General features: G+C 47.2%; 1 protein-coding gene across 2 annotated transcripts in view; it reads left to right on the top strand.

Moving 5' to 3' along the window:
• The window catches only part of CELF3 (CUGBP Elav-like family member 3), a 58,082-nt gene that overhangs the window by 29,900 nt on the left and 12,125 nt on the right, over nt 1-16,057 (top strand). For both annotated transcript variants that reach the window (XM_061606926.1, XM_061606927.1), the window contains 8 exons: nt 7,368-7,416; nt 8,162-8,290; nt 8,985-9,064; nt 10,538-10,681; nt 11,482-11,632; nt 13,610-13,759; nt 14,698-14,763; nt 15,943-16,047. In XM_061606926.1, the coding sequence (XP_061462910.1) occupies nt 7,368-7,416; nt 8,162-8,290; nt 8,985-9,064; nt 10,538-10,681; nt 11,482-11,632; nt 13,610-13,759; nt 14,698-14,763; nt 15,943-16,047 (874 nt within the window). The remainder of the gene's footprint in view (nt 1-7,367; nt 7,417-8,161; nt 8,291-8,984; nt 9,065-10,537; nt 10,682-11,481; nt 11,633-13,609; nt 13,760-14,697; nt 14,764-15,942; nt 16,048-16,057) is intronic.

Raw genomic sequence — 16,057 nt, 5'->3', positions numbered from 1 at the left:
GTGTTCCGCTCCTCAAAGCTGAGGAAATCGCAACTGAAGAACTAGCCCCCAAGCGAAGTCTTCGGACACCACCCAGCTGAACAGCCTTTGCATGGTGGGCCATGTTCTGGAACCCTCTTCCCGGCTTGTGGTTTGGCTGCTTACGCCCCACAAGCCAATGGGCTCTTTAGCGTCACTGCCCTTATTGGCTTCCTGGCTACCAAGCGCTTCTTTGTCTGGAGGGTCATTGGAGTTGCCCCAGGGATGGAAGTATCTGTCCACTGCCGTTCTCTCAGTTTTGTATTTTTCTAATCTCAAATTCAGTTTTCCAAATTTTTGCAGCAATTTGTGAAGTTTGTTTTTAAATCCTCATGAAAATTCTCCAGCATTTTAGTGCAAATTTCTCCTAATAAATACATTTTTGTAGGCAGGTTTGACTAACATAAAAAAAAATTTCCAAGTAATTCTTCCTAACATAATGCACTGTGTATGCTATTTTCACGAATCTAGTTGCAGTTCAGCAACATCTGGAGGGCCAAAGTTTCCCTAGCCCTGCTCAATGGAGCCCAAGGTGGCATGCATGCTTCTCCCCCTCCCCTGTTTGTCTTCACAACAACCCTGTGAGGTTGAGAGATGGTGACTGGCCCAGTGAAGTTTCATAGCTGAGTGAGGGGCCGAGGCCTGGTCTCCCAGGCCCCACTCTAACCGCTATGCCACCCCATTTTCTCTCAATATATTCACAATATAAAGTGCGTACCCAATAGATAACCTTCCTCTTAAGTTGTCCCTGTTCTGTTGTTTGAAACAAAAACATTGAGATATATTTTTCTCATATTGAATAACAATAATAAAAATAAATGCACTAGATTCCTGTCCCCCATTCTCATCCGTCACATCTTAGAACATAAGAAGAGCCTGCTGGATCAGGCCAGTGGCCCATCTAGTCCAGCATCCTGTTCTCACAGTGGCCAACCAGGTGCCTGGGGGAAGCCCGCAAGCAGGACCCGAGTGCAAGAACACTCTCCCCTCCTGAGGCTTCCGGCAACTGGTTTTCAGAAGCATGCTGCCTCTGACTAGGGTGGCACAGCACAGCCATCATGGCTAGTAGCCATTGATAGCCCTGTCCTCCATGAATTTGTCTAATCTTCTTTTAAAGCCGTCCAAGCTGGTGGCCATTACTGCATCTTGTGGGAGCAAATTCCATAGTTTAACTATGCGCTGAGTAAAGAAGTACTTCCTTTTGTCTGTCCTGAATCTTCCAACATTCAGCTTCTTTGAATGTCCACGAGTTCTAGTATTATGAGAGAGGGAGAAGAACTTTTCTATATCCACTTTCTCAGTGCCATGCATAATTTTATACACTTCTATCATGTCTCCTCTGACCCGCCTTTTCTCTAAACTAAAAAGCCCCAAATGCTGCAACCTTTCCTCGTAAGGGAGTCGCTCCATCCCCTTGATCATTCTGGTTGCCCTCTTCTGAACCTTTTCCAACTCTATAATATCCTTTCTGAGATGAGGCGACCAGAACTGTACACAGTATTCCAAATGCGGCCGCACCATAGATTTATACAACGGCATGATGATATCGGCTGTTTTATTTTCAATACCTTTCCTAATTATCCCTAGCATGGAATTTGCCTCTTTCACAGCTGCTGCACACTGGGTCGACATTTTCATCGTTCTGTCCACTGCAACCCCGAGGTCTCTCTCCTGGTCAGTCACCGCCAGTTCAGACCCCATGAGCGTGTATGTGAAATTCAGATTTCATGGCTAGTAGCCATTGAGAGCCTTATTCTCCATGAATTTGTCTAATCTTCTTTTGAAGCCATCCAAGTTGGTGGCCATCGCTGCATCCTCTGGGAGTGAATTCCATCGTGTAACCACGTGCTATGTGAAGAAGGACTTTCTGTTGTCTGTCCTGAATCATCCAACGTTCAGTGTCATTGGATGTCCACAAATTCTAGTTTCTAGCGAAAACCTTTTCTGAGTTTCCCCCCTCAATGGGGGAAGGGAAGGGCATTCTGTGCATGATCTTGGTGTTGGCGACCGTAACCCAAGAACGGAACACCAGTTCCTGGGTTTGAGCCCTGAGAGATTTCCGGGAATGTGGCATATAATTTGCCTCGATTGGCTCACCCTGGAGTACTGCGTGGCCAACACCCTCTGCACTTTCACCGCAGGCTGTCCCTGTTTGATCGACACAGCCAAAACACACACACACACCACACATTAGCAATAGCCATCGACCACCAAGTCAATTAGCAGAGCGTTCATTACATGGATAGCTCAGCTAGGAGTCCTCACCCCACCATCGCTGCAGGGGAGCAGGAGAGGGGTAGTCAGAGGTCAGGGGGATCCCACGGTGGAGAAAGGGTAAAAGGAAGCATTATTTTGTTAGTATTCATGTTTATGACATTTTTATCCAGACCTTCCCCCCTGAAGCAGCCTGTCTGCACATTTGTGATTGTTGTTATCATTGCAATGATGGGGGAAGGAAAGATTTTATTTATTTGTTATTGGACAGCTGCTTGAAAGTTCGGATGAAAACCCGGAGCGGATTCCCTGCCCCCACTGACATTGGGGCCACCCTTCTCCACCGCCTGGCCTATGGATCTGTAGTGCAGAATTGTTTGGTATCTCAAATGTGCTTGCATATCTAGAGATCATGAGGGGTGGTGAATAGGCTCTGCTGGATTCCTCTAGATCGTCAGCCCTCTCTGTGCCCTCAGCAGAGGCACTTGGCACCCTCGCCTCCTTACACTTCTCCCTATCGATTGTTATTTATATTTAGAGCTAAATTCAATATGCTGCTGGGGGAGGTGGGGAGGGTTGCTGTCAAGGTGCACTTCAAGCATCTTGCAATCAATAATTAAAAAGCCTGTTAACGGTTCCATAATAAGAACAATAGGAAGAGCCTTGCTTGTTCATACCAAAGCACCAGCCCACCCAGCATCTTGTTCCCCAGAGTGGCCAATCAGAGGCCACTGGGAAGCCCACAGGCAGGGCGTGAACACTGGAGCCCTCTCATGTTTTTGTTTTCATTTGGGTTTTTTGTCCCCATTATTCACAGTTAAACCCTTTCTGAGCGCGGGAGATTCTCTTCGGTTGTTGCCTGCTAATAGCTCTTAGCAGACATCTCCTTGGCAGATTTGCCTAATGCTCTCCTCAAGGGTTCCAAGCCAGCGTACCTCCCCGTGTCTTGGGGCAGGGAGTTCCATAAGCTAATAAGGCATTGTGTGAAGTAGTCCTCTCCTTTTTGCCCTGGCATAACTCTGAGTTCTACTGTTACGGGTGAGGATGGGGAATATGTATTTGTTTGTTTAAAAGCCTTTTTTATCCCACCAAAGAAAGGCACCCTTCGCAGCTTCCCGAGAGCAGTGATAAGACAGACCTCTGCCCTCCGGCTTACAGTCTAAAACACATGACAGAAAAGGGGAAAGGAGTTGGAGAAAGCAAAGTCAGTTCCTAGCAAATGTCTGTAATGAGCAGCTGGAATGGAAGCTTTTCAGGGAGAGGAGGAACCAAAAGATGCTGGCCGATGGAGTGGCCCTGCTTCCCTTCTTTCCCCCTGTTGCAGCCTAATGGAATGGCTGCCATCAGCTTCTCTTTCCCCATGCCATGTAATTGTATAAACCTCTGTCATGTCCCCCCCACTCCCCAGAGTCGTCGTCCCCCCACCCTTCATTTAAAAAGCCCCAAACACCCTAGTCCCCGCCCTGTCCCATTTTGTTTGCACGTTTCTGTGCCTTTGAACTGTATGCAGTTGTAAGAAACACCTATTCGCAATAGCATCTAGCACATAAGAATAACCGCAGCTCCTGAAAAAGCCTTTCTGCCCATAGACGGATCAACCTCCGTCAAGAGGGAGTCCCATAATCCAGCACCACTGCTGACATTGCCCTACATTTAGTCCAGGATTACCTCATCAGGAGAGGCCAGCCGCACCTGCGACACCATGTTGTCTTGATTCACAGGGAGGTGTGTGAGAGAAGGTGCCCCACATTTTGGAATTATTATTAGTGTTGTTTCCAGGGCGGGTCACAACAATCTAAAGTACAACATTCAAAACTGTTTAAAACAGATTATAACCACAACTAGAGAGGGTCCTAAAATATACATATCTCAAGTGTCAAAAGCCAGGGCAAAGAGGTGCATCTTCGGCACATGACAGAAACTGTACAGTGAAGGCGCCAGGCGCACCTCTGTTGGGAGGGAGCCCCACAACTTTCTTACTTATTTCTATTTATGTGTTATTAAATGTCTACCCTGCCCTTCCTCCCAAAGGGACCCCAGGGTGGTACAAGGAATGCCCTCTCCCAGGCCATACACGCAGCCTCTCCAAATGTATGAGGGCAGTGGAATGACCAACAGGGCCTCCTGTGCCAATCTCAACACCCGGGAGGGTCTGTGGGGAAGGAGGTGGTCTTTCATAGATTTGGGGCCTAAGTCGTTTAGGGCTTTAAACTCTAACATGAAGACCTTGAATTGGGCCTGGAACTGAATTGGCAGCCAGTGGATTTAAAGACTAGAACATCTTTATGGATTTTATTTATGGATTTAAAGGATTTCATTTTTTTTTAAAAAAAAGCCCAGTGCACCGAATTTAGTTTAAGAAAAAACTAGTTGAAGCAGCAAGGATTGAAAAGAATTGGCACTACACATGAGTAAAGCTGAGCTTCCACATTCAGGGTGGGCTGGACTTTCCGAACTGCTTCCAAGGGCAGCACCATGTACCGGGCATTGTAGTAGTCTAGTTGGGAGGTTCCCCGAGCATGCCAAAGCATAGACCAAGTCACTAGTGTCTGGAAGGCAGGGCCACAGCCAACATCCAAGGATCTAACAGCACAATCCTATCCACATCCACTCAGAAGGCCACTGTGTTCACTGCTAGGAACATAGGCATAGGATTACAGGGATGACTAGTGGCTGATGAGTTTATTGTGGTGTGTGTGTATTTAAGTGCTTGTTCTCAGCTGTTTTCTATGTTTTCAGACTGTTTCTGCTATTGTGCATTTTTGGCTGATTTTTATTAGCAACATAGGAAGCTACCTTACACCAAGTCAGTCCACTTAACTCACAATTGTTGACACTGATTGGCAGCGGCAGGGTGGCTGATGAACATCCTCTTTCTCTGGCAAGTGAATGAGGTGATAAAGACGCTTTCAAGCTTGTGTGCATGACAGAGTAGCGTGCAGAGAATGAGGGAAATGAGTAAGCAGAGGCTAGATACGTCTTTTCTTTGATGGGGTTCCTGCTTCACGCCAGCAGCTCGAATGGTAACCTCCTCACACGTCATGGGCTGCGGGGGCTGTCACAATGCGCTCCTTCACTTCCAAAATGTAGCCCTATTCCAGTGAGAAAAGGCCCCAGCTCAGTGGCAGAGCACCTGTTTTGCATGGAGAAAGTCCCACTTTCAATCCCCGATGGCATCTCCAGTTAGCTGTGGGAATGACCGCTGCCTGAAATCCTGGACAGCCACTGCCCATCAGTGTAGACAATACTGAGCTTGATAGACTAATGGTATAAGGTGGTCCTGTCTTCATCCCTCCCCACCCCAGCTGTTTCACGCCAATGTGAAAATGCAGGGGAGACCAGATGGAACCGTGTGAGCAAGTCCTTGCTGGCTAAATTTCCCTTTCTCTCTCTTTCCCAACCCCTTTCCCTCCTCCCGTTGGCAATTGGGCGTTTCAGCGGCCTTGTCCGCCTCCTCAAGGGCTGCTTTTTCCTTTAATATGATTACAAATGCTTTTACAGAAAAAGGCCCCAGCTGCCCACTGAGATAATCTAGCTCTTTCTAATCCTGCAGGCCGGAGGAGAGTGCTCTCCAGTGGGGCCTTAACCCCTCCCACAGCTGTCTGGGGCTGTGTGTGTGTGCTTGTATGGAAGGGAGGGCGTTTCCATGCAAAATGAGAGCCTGCATGGTGTATCGGTTAAGAGTGTTGGGCTAGGATCTGGGGGACGGGGGTTCAAATCCCCACTCAGCCACAAAGCCCCCTGGATGCAACCTTGGGTTGCAGCCACCGTCTCTCAGCCTAAAAACCTACCTTACAGGATTGTTGTGAACGGACATGAGGGCGAATGATGCACACCTCCTTGAGCTCCTCAGACAATAGGTCAGATATAAATGTATAATAAATAATCATTTTAAAATGCTAAACTTGTTGAGCTATGAGCTGGATCAGGAGTTGCGTGCATGTCCCAATATCACATTTCCTAATTTTTAATCCTGGATAAACAAAGGAGAGGTGAGGAACACCTATTGCCCTCCAGATGTTGCTCCCATCATCCTCAGCTAGGGATGGGTGAGAATTTTGATTCAGTTTGCATTTCAAGCACAATTTATCAAATTTGCACTTTCAGAAACAATGAGAGCACCGAAACACAGCCATCCTTCGAAATTCGCATTTTTTAGAATTTTGGGATGCAGTTCACCAACTAAACAACATTTACAAAAATGCATACATGAGGGGAAAGTGTGCATAAAAATGAATAAGAGCAAAAATAACATGCAAAAAGGCATGATGTGATGAGAAATGGCTTGCAGAAATATGTGCGTTTGTCAAAACTGCCTACAAAAATGTTTTTATTTGGAGACATTCACACTAAAACGGTGGAGAATTTTCATGAGGATTTTTTTTTAATTGGAAATCGCTATAGAAACGTAGAGAACTGAACACTGGAAACATGAGAAATGGAGAGAACCAGACAGATCTTTCCAACCCCATCCTTAGCCAGCATTGCCAATGGTCAGGGATAATTATGCGAGTTATGTCCCCTTTGAATCGCTTTTGCTAGTGTTTATCCAAAATCCGCCTCCCTGCAGTTTCTGTCCATTACTAACACCTCATGGGAGGTGTTCCTTTCCTCCTGAGTAGGGATGGAAAGATCTGTCAATTTCAGTTCACTTAGTTTTTCATTTTTCCTGTTCTTCAGCATTTGTGAATTTTCCCTAAGAAACCCATTTTTGTATGTAGTTTTGACGTACACACTTCTGCAAGCAGTTTTTCCTGATGTGACGCATTTTCACATGTTCTTTTCACTAAGGTATTCATCTTTATGTCCACTTTGATTTCCCTAATGTATGCACTTTTGGTTGGAGAACTGCATTGCAAGATTCAGAGAAGTGTGAATATTGAACGGTGGCTATGTTTTGCTTCTCATATCGTTTCGGAAAGTGCAAATTTGACAGATTTGGATTTCAACGCAAACTGAATTTCTCTCCCTCCCCAGCCAGGGAACTCATTTGCCCCTTGGATGAGTCACTAACTCTTGACACTATTCTACTTTGCGGGTTGTCGTGAGGATGAAATGAGATAACCCTTTCATCTGCCCCCCCTTCACCTTTCTCTGGGTCCGGTTCCACACCCTCTGTCTCCTTCTCGTTCCAGATGAACCGGCCAATCCAGGTGAAACCAGCGGACAGCGAAAGTAGAGGAGGTACCGTCACTAAGCAAGGGGTTCCGGGATGTGTGGGGCAGTTCAGGCACAAGTGTCACCTCCTTGTGTGGTGTTTGTGAGAAGCTGACCTCCGATTTCTGGACAGGCTTGATTTCCCCTAGCACAGCCTTTGCAAACCTGGTGCCCCTCCAGATATGTTTTGTTTTAATATGTTTGTAAGGATGTCATATTGGACTACGACCTGGGAGACCAGGGTTCGAATCCCCACACAGCCATGAAGCTCACTGGGTGACTTTGGGCCAGTCACTGCCTCTCAGCCTCATGAAAACCCTATTCATAGGGTTGCCATACGTCGGAATCGACTCGAAGGCAGTACATTTACATTTTTAGAGCGTTTTTAGTGCTTTTGTTTGCCACCCTGGCCTCCTTCTTGGGAGGAAAGGCAGGATATAAATCTTAAAATAATAATAATATTTTGGACTACAGTTCCAGCCAGCACCGGCTGAGGCTGATGGGAGTTGTAGTCTGTAGGGCACCAAGTTGGCGAAGGATGTGAGGGCCGGCTAAGTTTCCTACAGACCCTCCCCACCCTCACTCCATTTTTATTTTTTTAGCATTTGGTTCCCAAAAGGGGAACTGAAGACAAACTTTGCAGAGACACTTTTGTGTAGTGAGTGTGTGTGTGTGTGGGGGGGATATTTTGAGGTGGAAATGTTCACAAGGCAGGCTGGGATTCTCCAGGCCGGCCTTTTTATCTGAGCAACCTCCCGTCTCCTCCTTCCAGAAGACAGGAAGCTCTTTGTAGGGATGTTGGGCAAGCAGCAGACAGATGAGGACGTCCGGAAAATGTTTGAGCCCTTCGGGAACATCGACGAATGCACGGTGCTGCGTGGTCCTGACAGCACCAGCAAAGGTGAGGAGGAATAGACAGCTGACCTCCCCACGGCTACTGTTGCCGACAGTTGCCCCAGAGCAAGGGGGTGGTGCGGGTGGGGCTGACCTGGTGCCCTTCACATGTTTTGGACTACAACTCCCATCATCCCCAGCTATCCGTGTTCTGCATCCCTGTATTAAAACAAGGATGGAGGACCTGTGGTCCTCGGAATTTTGTTGGACTCCATCTCCCAGCAGCCCCTGCAGCCAGCGCAAACTGAGGCTGATCCGCACATTGAGAAGAATCCCACGCTAGAGAAAGTCCTCTTTCCAAAGCTGCCTCCTTTCCAACTGCAGGTGGCAGAATCCCAATTTTCTGAAAACTCCTCCACCAGCAAAGCCCTCCCTGCACGTAGAAATCTGGCACATAAATGGCACAATGCTAACTTCAACCCTTCTTTGTGATGCGGTGGGTTTCTACGTGCAGGAAATGGAGGAGTGTCCGGAGAAGCATTTTTTTAAGACGTGTTAAAGATTCATCCATCCCCCCCACCCTGCAATGTGAAAGTGGTACAGTCCAATAATGACTTGACCGCTGTGTGATTCTGCTGAATATACAGCTTGGCTCTAACCGCAAAGGAGCATCTGTTTATCCACCTGTAGCACAGAAGGCCTGTGGTTCAATCTGTCGATCTGTGACTCTCTCTGTCTCTCTTATCTGTCTCCTCCACCAGGCTGCGCTTTCGTGAAGTTCCAAACGCATGCAGAAGCACAAGCCGCCATCAATACGTTGCATGGAAGCCGCACGTTGCCAGTGAGACCCACCACTTTTGCTTCGGAGGGGAGATGTGGGTGTTGGTGGAGCAGGAGGAAGTTGTCTCACTAAAAACTCCTCTCCTCCATCAAGTCCTTTCATTTTGAGACTCCACCTTTAAGGGAAGTGGGGAAAGATAAAACTCTTCCATGGGCTCTGCTACCCTCCAGTGGAAAAGGCTCAGTATTGCACCTTCCCAAAACTTTGGTTCAAAAGATTCACTGGGTGCACATTCAGTGAATTTTTTTTAAAAAAAAAGCTATGCAGATTTGCCAAAGGCGAAGAAAAAAGATTCACCGATTGGCTTTGTAAAAGAAAGATGCTTTAATTGAGGCTTGCCAACTTTTTGACCTAGCCTCTGAAGCTATGCCTTTAGCCACAGCTTGATATGCAGCAGTTAGGGAGCAACAAGGGTAGAGAGAAATTCAATTCAGTTTGCATTTGAAGGTGAGCCTACCTAATTCACACTTTCCGAAACAATATGCTAACTGAGACACAGCAGTCCTTCAAAATTCGCACATCCTCGAATTATGCAACATAGTTCTCCAGCCGGATAATGTGCACGGAAATGCACGTTACCCATATGCATATATTCACATGTTACATGCATGTATGAGTGAAAACGACATACAAAATTCATTTCAGTAGGGGGCAAATTGTCCCCTAAAAGTGTGCATTAGGCAAAATTGAATGTGGATATGAAAAGAAATTCAGATGAAAATGTTGACAAATTTTCATGAGGACTTTTTTTTTAAAAAAATTGCAAACCGATACAGAAATGTGGAGAAATGAACTTAAGAATGGAAAAATAAGAAACCAAAATGGATAGATTCCCCCATTCTTACAAGTTGGTGACAAATCTGCCGTCACTCTGCTTCTCATTTTTCCAATCTTAAATTCAGATTTCTGCATTTCTTCAGAAATCTGCGTGTTTTTTTAACGGTCAGCATTTTAATGTGAATTTCTCCTAATAAACACATTTTGGGCAAGCAATTTCTCCTACCGTAATGCATTTTGTATATTCTTGCTGAGATATTCATTGCTCTGGACACTTTCCCCCCCGCACATGCATTTTTATAAACAATGTTTGGATGGGAAACTACATCGCAGTATTCGGAGGAGTGCGAATTTCGAAGGACGGCTGTCTTTTGGTTCTCACATCGTTTCGGGAAGTGTGAATTTGATAGATTCGGCTCAAAATGCGAACTGAATCAAATTTGTCCCCCATCCCTGATGAAGGTCTGGTGCCCTCTGGATGTTTTAGACTACAACTCCCATCCTCATCGTCTGTTGCTGGGGCTGATGGGAGTTGGAGTCCAACAACATCTGGAGCCCACCAGGATCGGGAAAAAAAGGCCAATGCCTGCATAGCTTCAGCAAGGTTAGTATATTGGGGTCTTCAAGCCCAGGCTTTGCAGGGGGGGGCTTCATTTTCCCCTTTCCTCTCCCCATCACCACTCCTCCTTTTCACAGGGTGCCTCGTCTAGCCTTGTGGTGAAATTTGCCGACACGGAGAAGGAGAGGGGCCTGCGTCGAATGCAGCAAGTGGCAAACCAGCTGGGCATGTTTAGCCCCATTGCGCTTCAGTTCGGGGCGTATAGCGCCTACACCCAAGCAGTAAGAAGCCTGGCTCCGGTCCTGGAGCCCAGACTTGCAGGGTTGGGGGGGGACAATGTTGCTTATGTTTTGGGGCGACAGCTTCTAGCTAGGAACATAGCTATAGTGGCACGCACGGACACAAATGTGCACTTTGTGTTGCAGACACATTGAGATTATTCCATCGTTCTCACAAACAGCAATCAGTCTGTTTCTGGATTGTGCCATTTCAGATGAAGGCTCGCGTAATGGAATGCTCCTCATTTTGTTTTAAGCATCTCCTTGCACATAGAGAACTAGCATGCCAGGGTGTAGGCATGGTACAGCCCTTGTTCGTGGCATGCTAGCTTTCTATGAAGAAGGAATGTACATAACCTCCTCCCCCCAGAAATATCCACATTATAGATAAGTAGCATGTCAAGAGAAAGGCTAGGCTACAACTCTTCACCGTGCCGTGCTAATCTTCTACACGCAGGGATTTATTTTCCCGTCATGTGAGCTCCCACCTGCAGGTTGAAGCGGTACACCAACCGCTGCCTCTTCCGGCTTGTGGGGGTGAGGCCTCAGATGTTACCGTGTGTCTTGCATAACCTGCTGATTCTATGCACAGAGAACGGACCTGTGCTGCAAACAGATCCATGTTAATATGCCAGTTTAAGTGCCGTGACTTCCCCGCAAAGCATTCAGGGGGCTGTAATTTGGTAGATTGCCATAGAACAGGGCCGGCGTAGCTGACGGGTTGTAGGGGTTTGACTCCAGGGACATAGATAATGTTGTTTTTATGCATCTCTCCCACCCCATTCCACCCACTCTGTCCTCAGCTAATGCAGCAACAGGCAGCTCTTGTTGCCGCACACTCCACCTACCTCAACCCCATGGCGACGATGGCCGCCGTGCAGATGCAGCAGATGGCCACCATCAACCCCAACGGCCTCATTGCCACCCCCATCACCCCCATCACGCCCTCCTCAGGTAAGCTGGGCCGAGGATGCATGGCTGGGCATGGGGGGGTACGTGGACTCTGCCTTCCTGTCGGGGTCCCCTCCCCACACACACACAATCAGTGCTGTAACCGACCAACCCACGTGGGTTTTCTACAAAGATCTGTTACATCTGGGTGCTGGCAGGAGCCTGCAAAGATGCATTCCTGAAAATGTTCTGGTTTTCACTCCTGATCTCTGCTATTAAAAAAAAAAGTGCAGACTAGGCGTTTTCACTGTGCATCTTGAGCTGGTGCTGTGAGCTTTAGAAGATAACTATGCATGTTTCTACTAGAGTCCAGAACGCAGGGATCTCAGCTTTCTTTCTTTCTTTCTTTCCTTTCTTTTTTTCATCAAGTTTCTAGCCTTTTAACAGCTGGTATAGCACAGTGGGGAGGAGAGCCTGGCTGGGAGTCCAGAGTCTGCGAGTTCAAATCCCCGCTCGTGTCTCCTGGGTGTCAAGGGCCAGCTAAAGATCACCCCCACAGTGAGTGGCTCAGGGGTTATGTGCCCTGCCACCAGTGCGGCCGTGGGCAAGCTGCATAGTCCCAAGGAGCCCAGTTGCCCCCCAGCTGGCAGTTGTGGACAAGGAAGGGGCTGGCTTGTGCAGCTGTGGCAAGCTGAGCAGGCCCTAGCCAGCTGGGGAGGACTAGCCTCAGAGGGAGGCAATGGTAACCCCCCTCTGAATATCGCTTACCATGAAAATAGGGTCACCATAAGTCGGGATCAACTCGAAGGCAGTCCATTTCCATTTTTTCTAGCCTTACGATATTCTCCAAAGTTGGTAGGCAATGGCTGCTGAAATTCTAGCCAGAATAAAACTTCTCCAAAGCATGCAGCATGCCCAAATTCCTTTCATTTGCATCCTTTATTCCTATCACCACATCTTTTTTTCCTTAGCACTGGTCTGGGCCTTTTGCTGAGCAAGTATGTTGGGCCATGCGGAAGGGTAAAGTTTGGAGGGCAGACAGTATCAAAAGGGGCAGGTGGACAGGTGGATAAATCTCCCGGAGGCAGAATAGGCTATTCCAGATGTTTGTAATCACTGGAGGCTGGTCTGCTGGGTTGAATGGGCCACTGCCCCACCAACTCCAGCTTCCATCCACCTGCCTGCCTTCTTCCTTGCAACCAATCAGGGGATGGGTTTGCCTGACATTGGCTCCAGCTACACCTACAGTAGTGTAGGGACAAATTCAGAAGTGCAGGGTCCGTTCATGACAATCATGCCACGTCCCCTCACAGTCACGCCTCCTCACTCTCTTGCTCACTGTTGTCATCTCCACACTCCTCAGTCCTTCCCACACGCAACTTCTCCCACGACAACAGACGTCGCTAGGAGCCAATCAGCATGACAGGGGAGTGCGTTAGAATGTTAGCTACTGAGAAGAGTCTTTTCAGTGGCTGGCTCACCTCCTTTTACTCTGATTGGCTCCAATCAGCAGGAAAAGACAAGGAAGCACGTTAGAAGACTCTTCTCAGTAGCAAACACATTCCCTGTTCATGCTGATTGGCTCATAGGATGCTGGAGACATTGGAACCCTGCTTCCAAAAAAGTAAAGGGTCTAAGACCCCTTGAGACCCTGGACCACTACACCCCTGTCCGCCTACTGCTGATCTCCCTGTCTTCCACCCCACCAGTCCCAACGGGCACCAGACACCAGTGTCTGTAGTACGTCAGGTATCATAAACCTATAACTAGTTGTTAGTTATAGTTTATAGATTGTAGACTGTAGTGTTTTGGGGGGGTTGTATTTGCTGTTTAAGATGTTTAAATTATGCTGTACACCGCTTAGAATTTCATTTAAATATAAGCGTATAAATACATAAATAAATAATCTGACATTGTAAGAAATATTGAGTGACAGGTAAAGACAGGACTATATTGGGATGTGGAGGTGAGTGGCTGTATCACTGAGGCCCAGCAAGATTTTTCCTGCCAACCCAAGCCTTCACCATCTTTCCACGACAGGTACCAGCACGCCGCCCGCCATTGCTGCGACGCCAGTGTCTGCCATCCCGGCTACCCTCAGCGTCAATGGCTACAGCCCTGTCCCCACGCAGAGCACGGGGCAGCCAGCCTCTGAGGCCATTTACTCCAACGGTGTCCATCCTTACCCAGGTATCTGAGGTGCTCGGTATTAGTCACTTGGCGGTTGGTTTGTTTTTTAAAAAAAATCTTGTGTGCCACCTGTCCGCAATTGTAGTAAAAACAGAAAATGTAAATAAATGATAGTAGCCAGAATGCATAAAATTAAAGTCACAGATGTCTTGTACTGCCAGAGCTGGAACACAAATAAAACAGAAGTAAACCAGTTAAAAAAAACAATAAACAAACACCCCAAGCCTTCATGAGTGGTTTTCATGTTTTCCCTGAGGGCTTTCTGGAGGCACTGTGAGGAACAGGACCCTGGAGTATAAAGACCTTTGGCCTGATTCAGCAGGACTCTTCTGATATTCTTGACAGCCCTTAGTAATCTTAGATGGAGCCTCCATGTGCACAAGCAGTATGCCTCTGAAGGTTCCAATTTTGGGCGACAGGCAATCAAGGAGGGCTGTCACCTCCATGCCCTGCTTGTGGCTGCCCCCATCGAAACAGAACTCTATGTTAGATGGATCAAGAGGTGTCAGAGCTTGAGAAATATTAAATAACATTGGCTACATTTGCACATTACACTAAGCCAGGGTTTGTTTTAACTGTGGTTTGCTCTAGAAACCACAAGTTGCCCCACACACAGTTTGTTTCTCCAACGCTTGGCTTGTTTTCCAGCTTCTTGTGCCACTGCAATTTGGTGGCAAGGGTCTGGAGCTGGGTGGCCAGACAAATAACGGCTGAGCAAAGTTGTTGGGTTCGGACACAGCACCAGACCACAGCTAGAACAAACCATGGTTCATAAGCCAACAAGAAACCATGGCTTCACATGCAAACAAACCAAGATTAGTCTGCTGGGCTGGGCACAGACATTCAGAAACATCAACTGTGGCTTAGCGTGCTGTCCAGAGCAGGCCGTTATCATCTCATAAGTGTGCGCTGTTTCCTCTTTCCCCCCCCTGCCACAGCACAGAGCCCAGCAGCCCCCGTGGACCCACTGCAACAGGCATATGCAGGGATGCAACACTATACAGGTATGTGGGCAGAGAAGTGGGATGAGGGAGGCTGGGGTCTGTAGGAGCTTGGGCAGGCAACCTAAGCAGCACTGGTGGCCTGGATTGTATTCAGCTGAGCCCTACTTAGAGTGGAAATAGAAATGGACTACCTTCCGTTGAAATGAATGAGCCTAAGATAGTCATGTCTAGGGATTGGGGGAGAAATTCATTTCAGTTTGCATTTAAAGCCAAATCTATCGACTTTGCACGTTCTGAAACAATCTGAGTACTGAAACGAAGCCATCCTTCAAAATTCGCACTTCTCTGGATTTTACTATGCAGTTCTCCAACAACAAATGTGTATATTAGGGGAAAGTGTACATTAAAAATGCATATTAGTGAAAATAGCACACACAAAAATGCATCACAGTCAGGAAGAACTGCTTGTAAAAATGTGAATATTATGTAAACCTGCATACAAAAATGTGAATGTTAGGAGAAAACTATGCTAAAATCCTGGCAAATGTTCATGAGGACTTTTTAAAAGACTGTGAACAGATGTGGAAATGTAGCGGACTGGAAAAATGAGAGAAACCAAAACCAACAGGTTCGTCCATTCCTGGGACAGAAGGCACTGTGCATTTCGGTTCTCTCCGTTCCTCATTTTTCCAGTCTTCAGTTCTCCACAGTTCTGCAGCAATTATGATGATGATGATAGTCCTCATGGAAATTCATCAGGATTTTTGTGCAAATTTCTCCCAATAAACACAATTTTGTATGCAGTTTTAAGTAATGTACACGTTTTTGCAAACAACCTTCCCTAACATGATGCATTTTTGTATGTTATTTTTGCCAATATATTCATTTTTATGCATACCTTCTCCTAATGTATGCATTTTTGTAAACATGGGTCGGTTAGAGAACTGCATCGTAACAATCAGATGAATGGGAATGTCAAAGGGTGGCTCTGTTTGGTTTCTCGTATTGCTTCAGAAAGTGCAATCTAGGTAGATTCACCTTTCAGCGTGAACAAAATCCAGTGTCTCCCCCACCCCTAGTTGCAGGTTCCCAATCCCTGGCCTACAGCATGATAATTGTGTGGTGGTGTTCTCCGGGCTAGGTGACACTGGAGGCCTGGTGCTGACTCTTTGGCTAAAGCCCTGCCACTTGACCAATGCAAGGGACTTGCCCATTACTCTGCACTGCTTCCTTCCACAGCCGCCTACCCCGCTGCCTACGGACTGGTCAGCCCGGCCTTCCCGCAACAGCCAGCCACGATAATCGCCCAGCAACCTCCTCCGCAACAGCAACAGCAGCGGGAAGGTAGGTCAGT

The sequence above is a fragment of the Rhineura floridana genome, chromosome 22, assembly GCF_030035675.1.
Source record: "Rhineura floridana isolate rRhiFlo1 chromosome 22, rRhiFlo1.hap2, whole genome shotgun sequence".
Lineage (NCBI taxonomy): Eukaryota > Metazoa > Chordata > Lepidosauria > Squamata > Rhineuridae > Rhineura > Rhineura floridana.
Note: the sequence above shows the minus strand (reverse complement) of the source record. Positions and strands in the feature narration are given on the sequence as shown.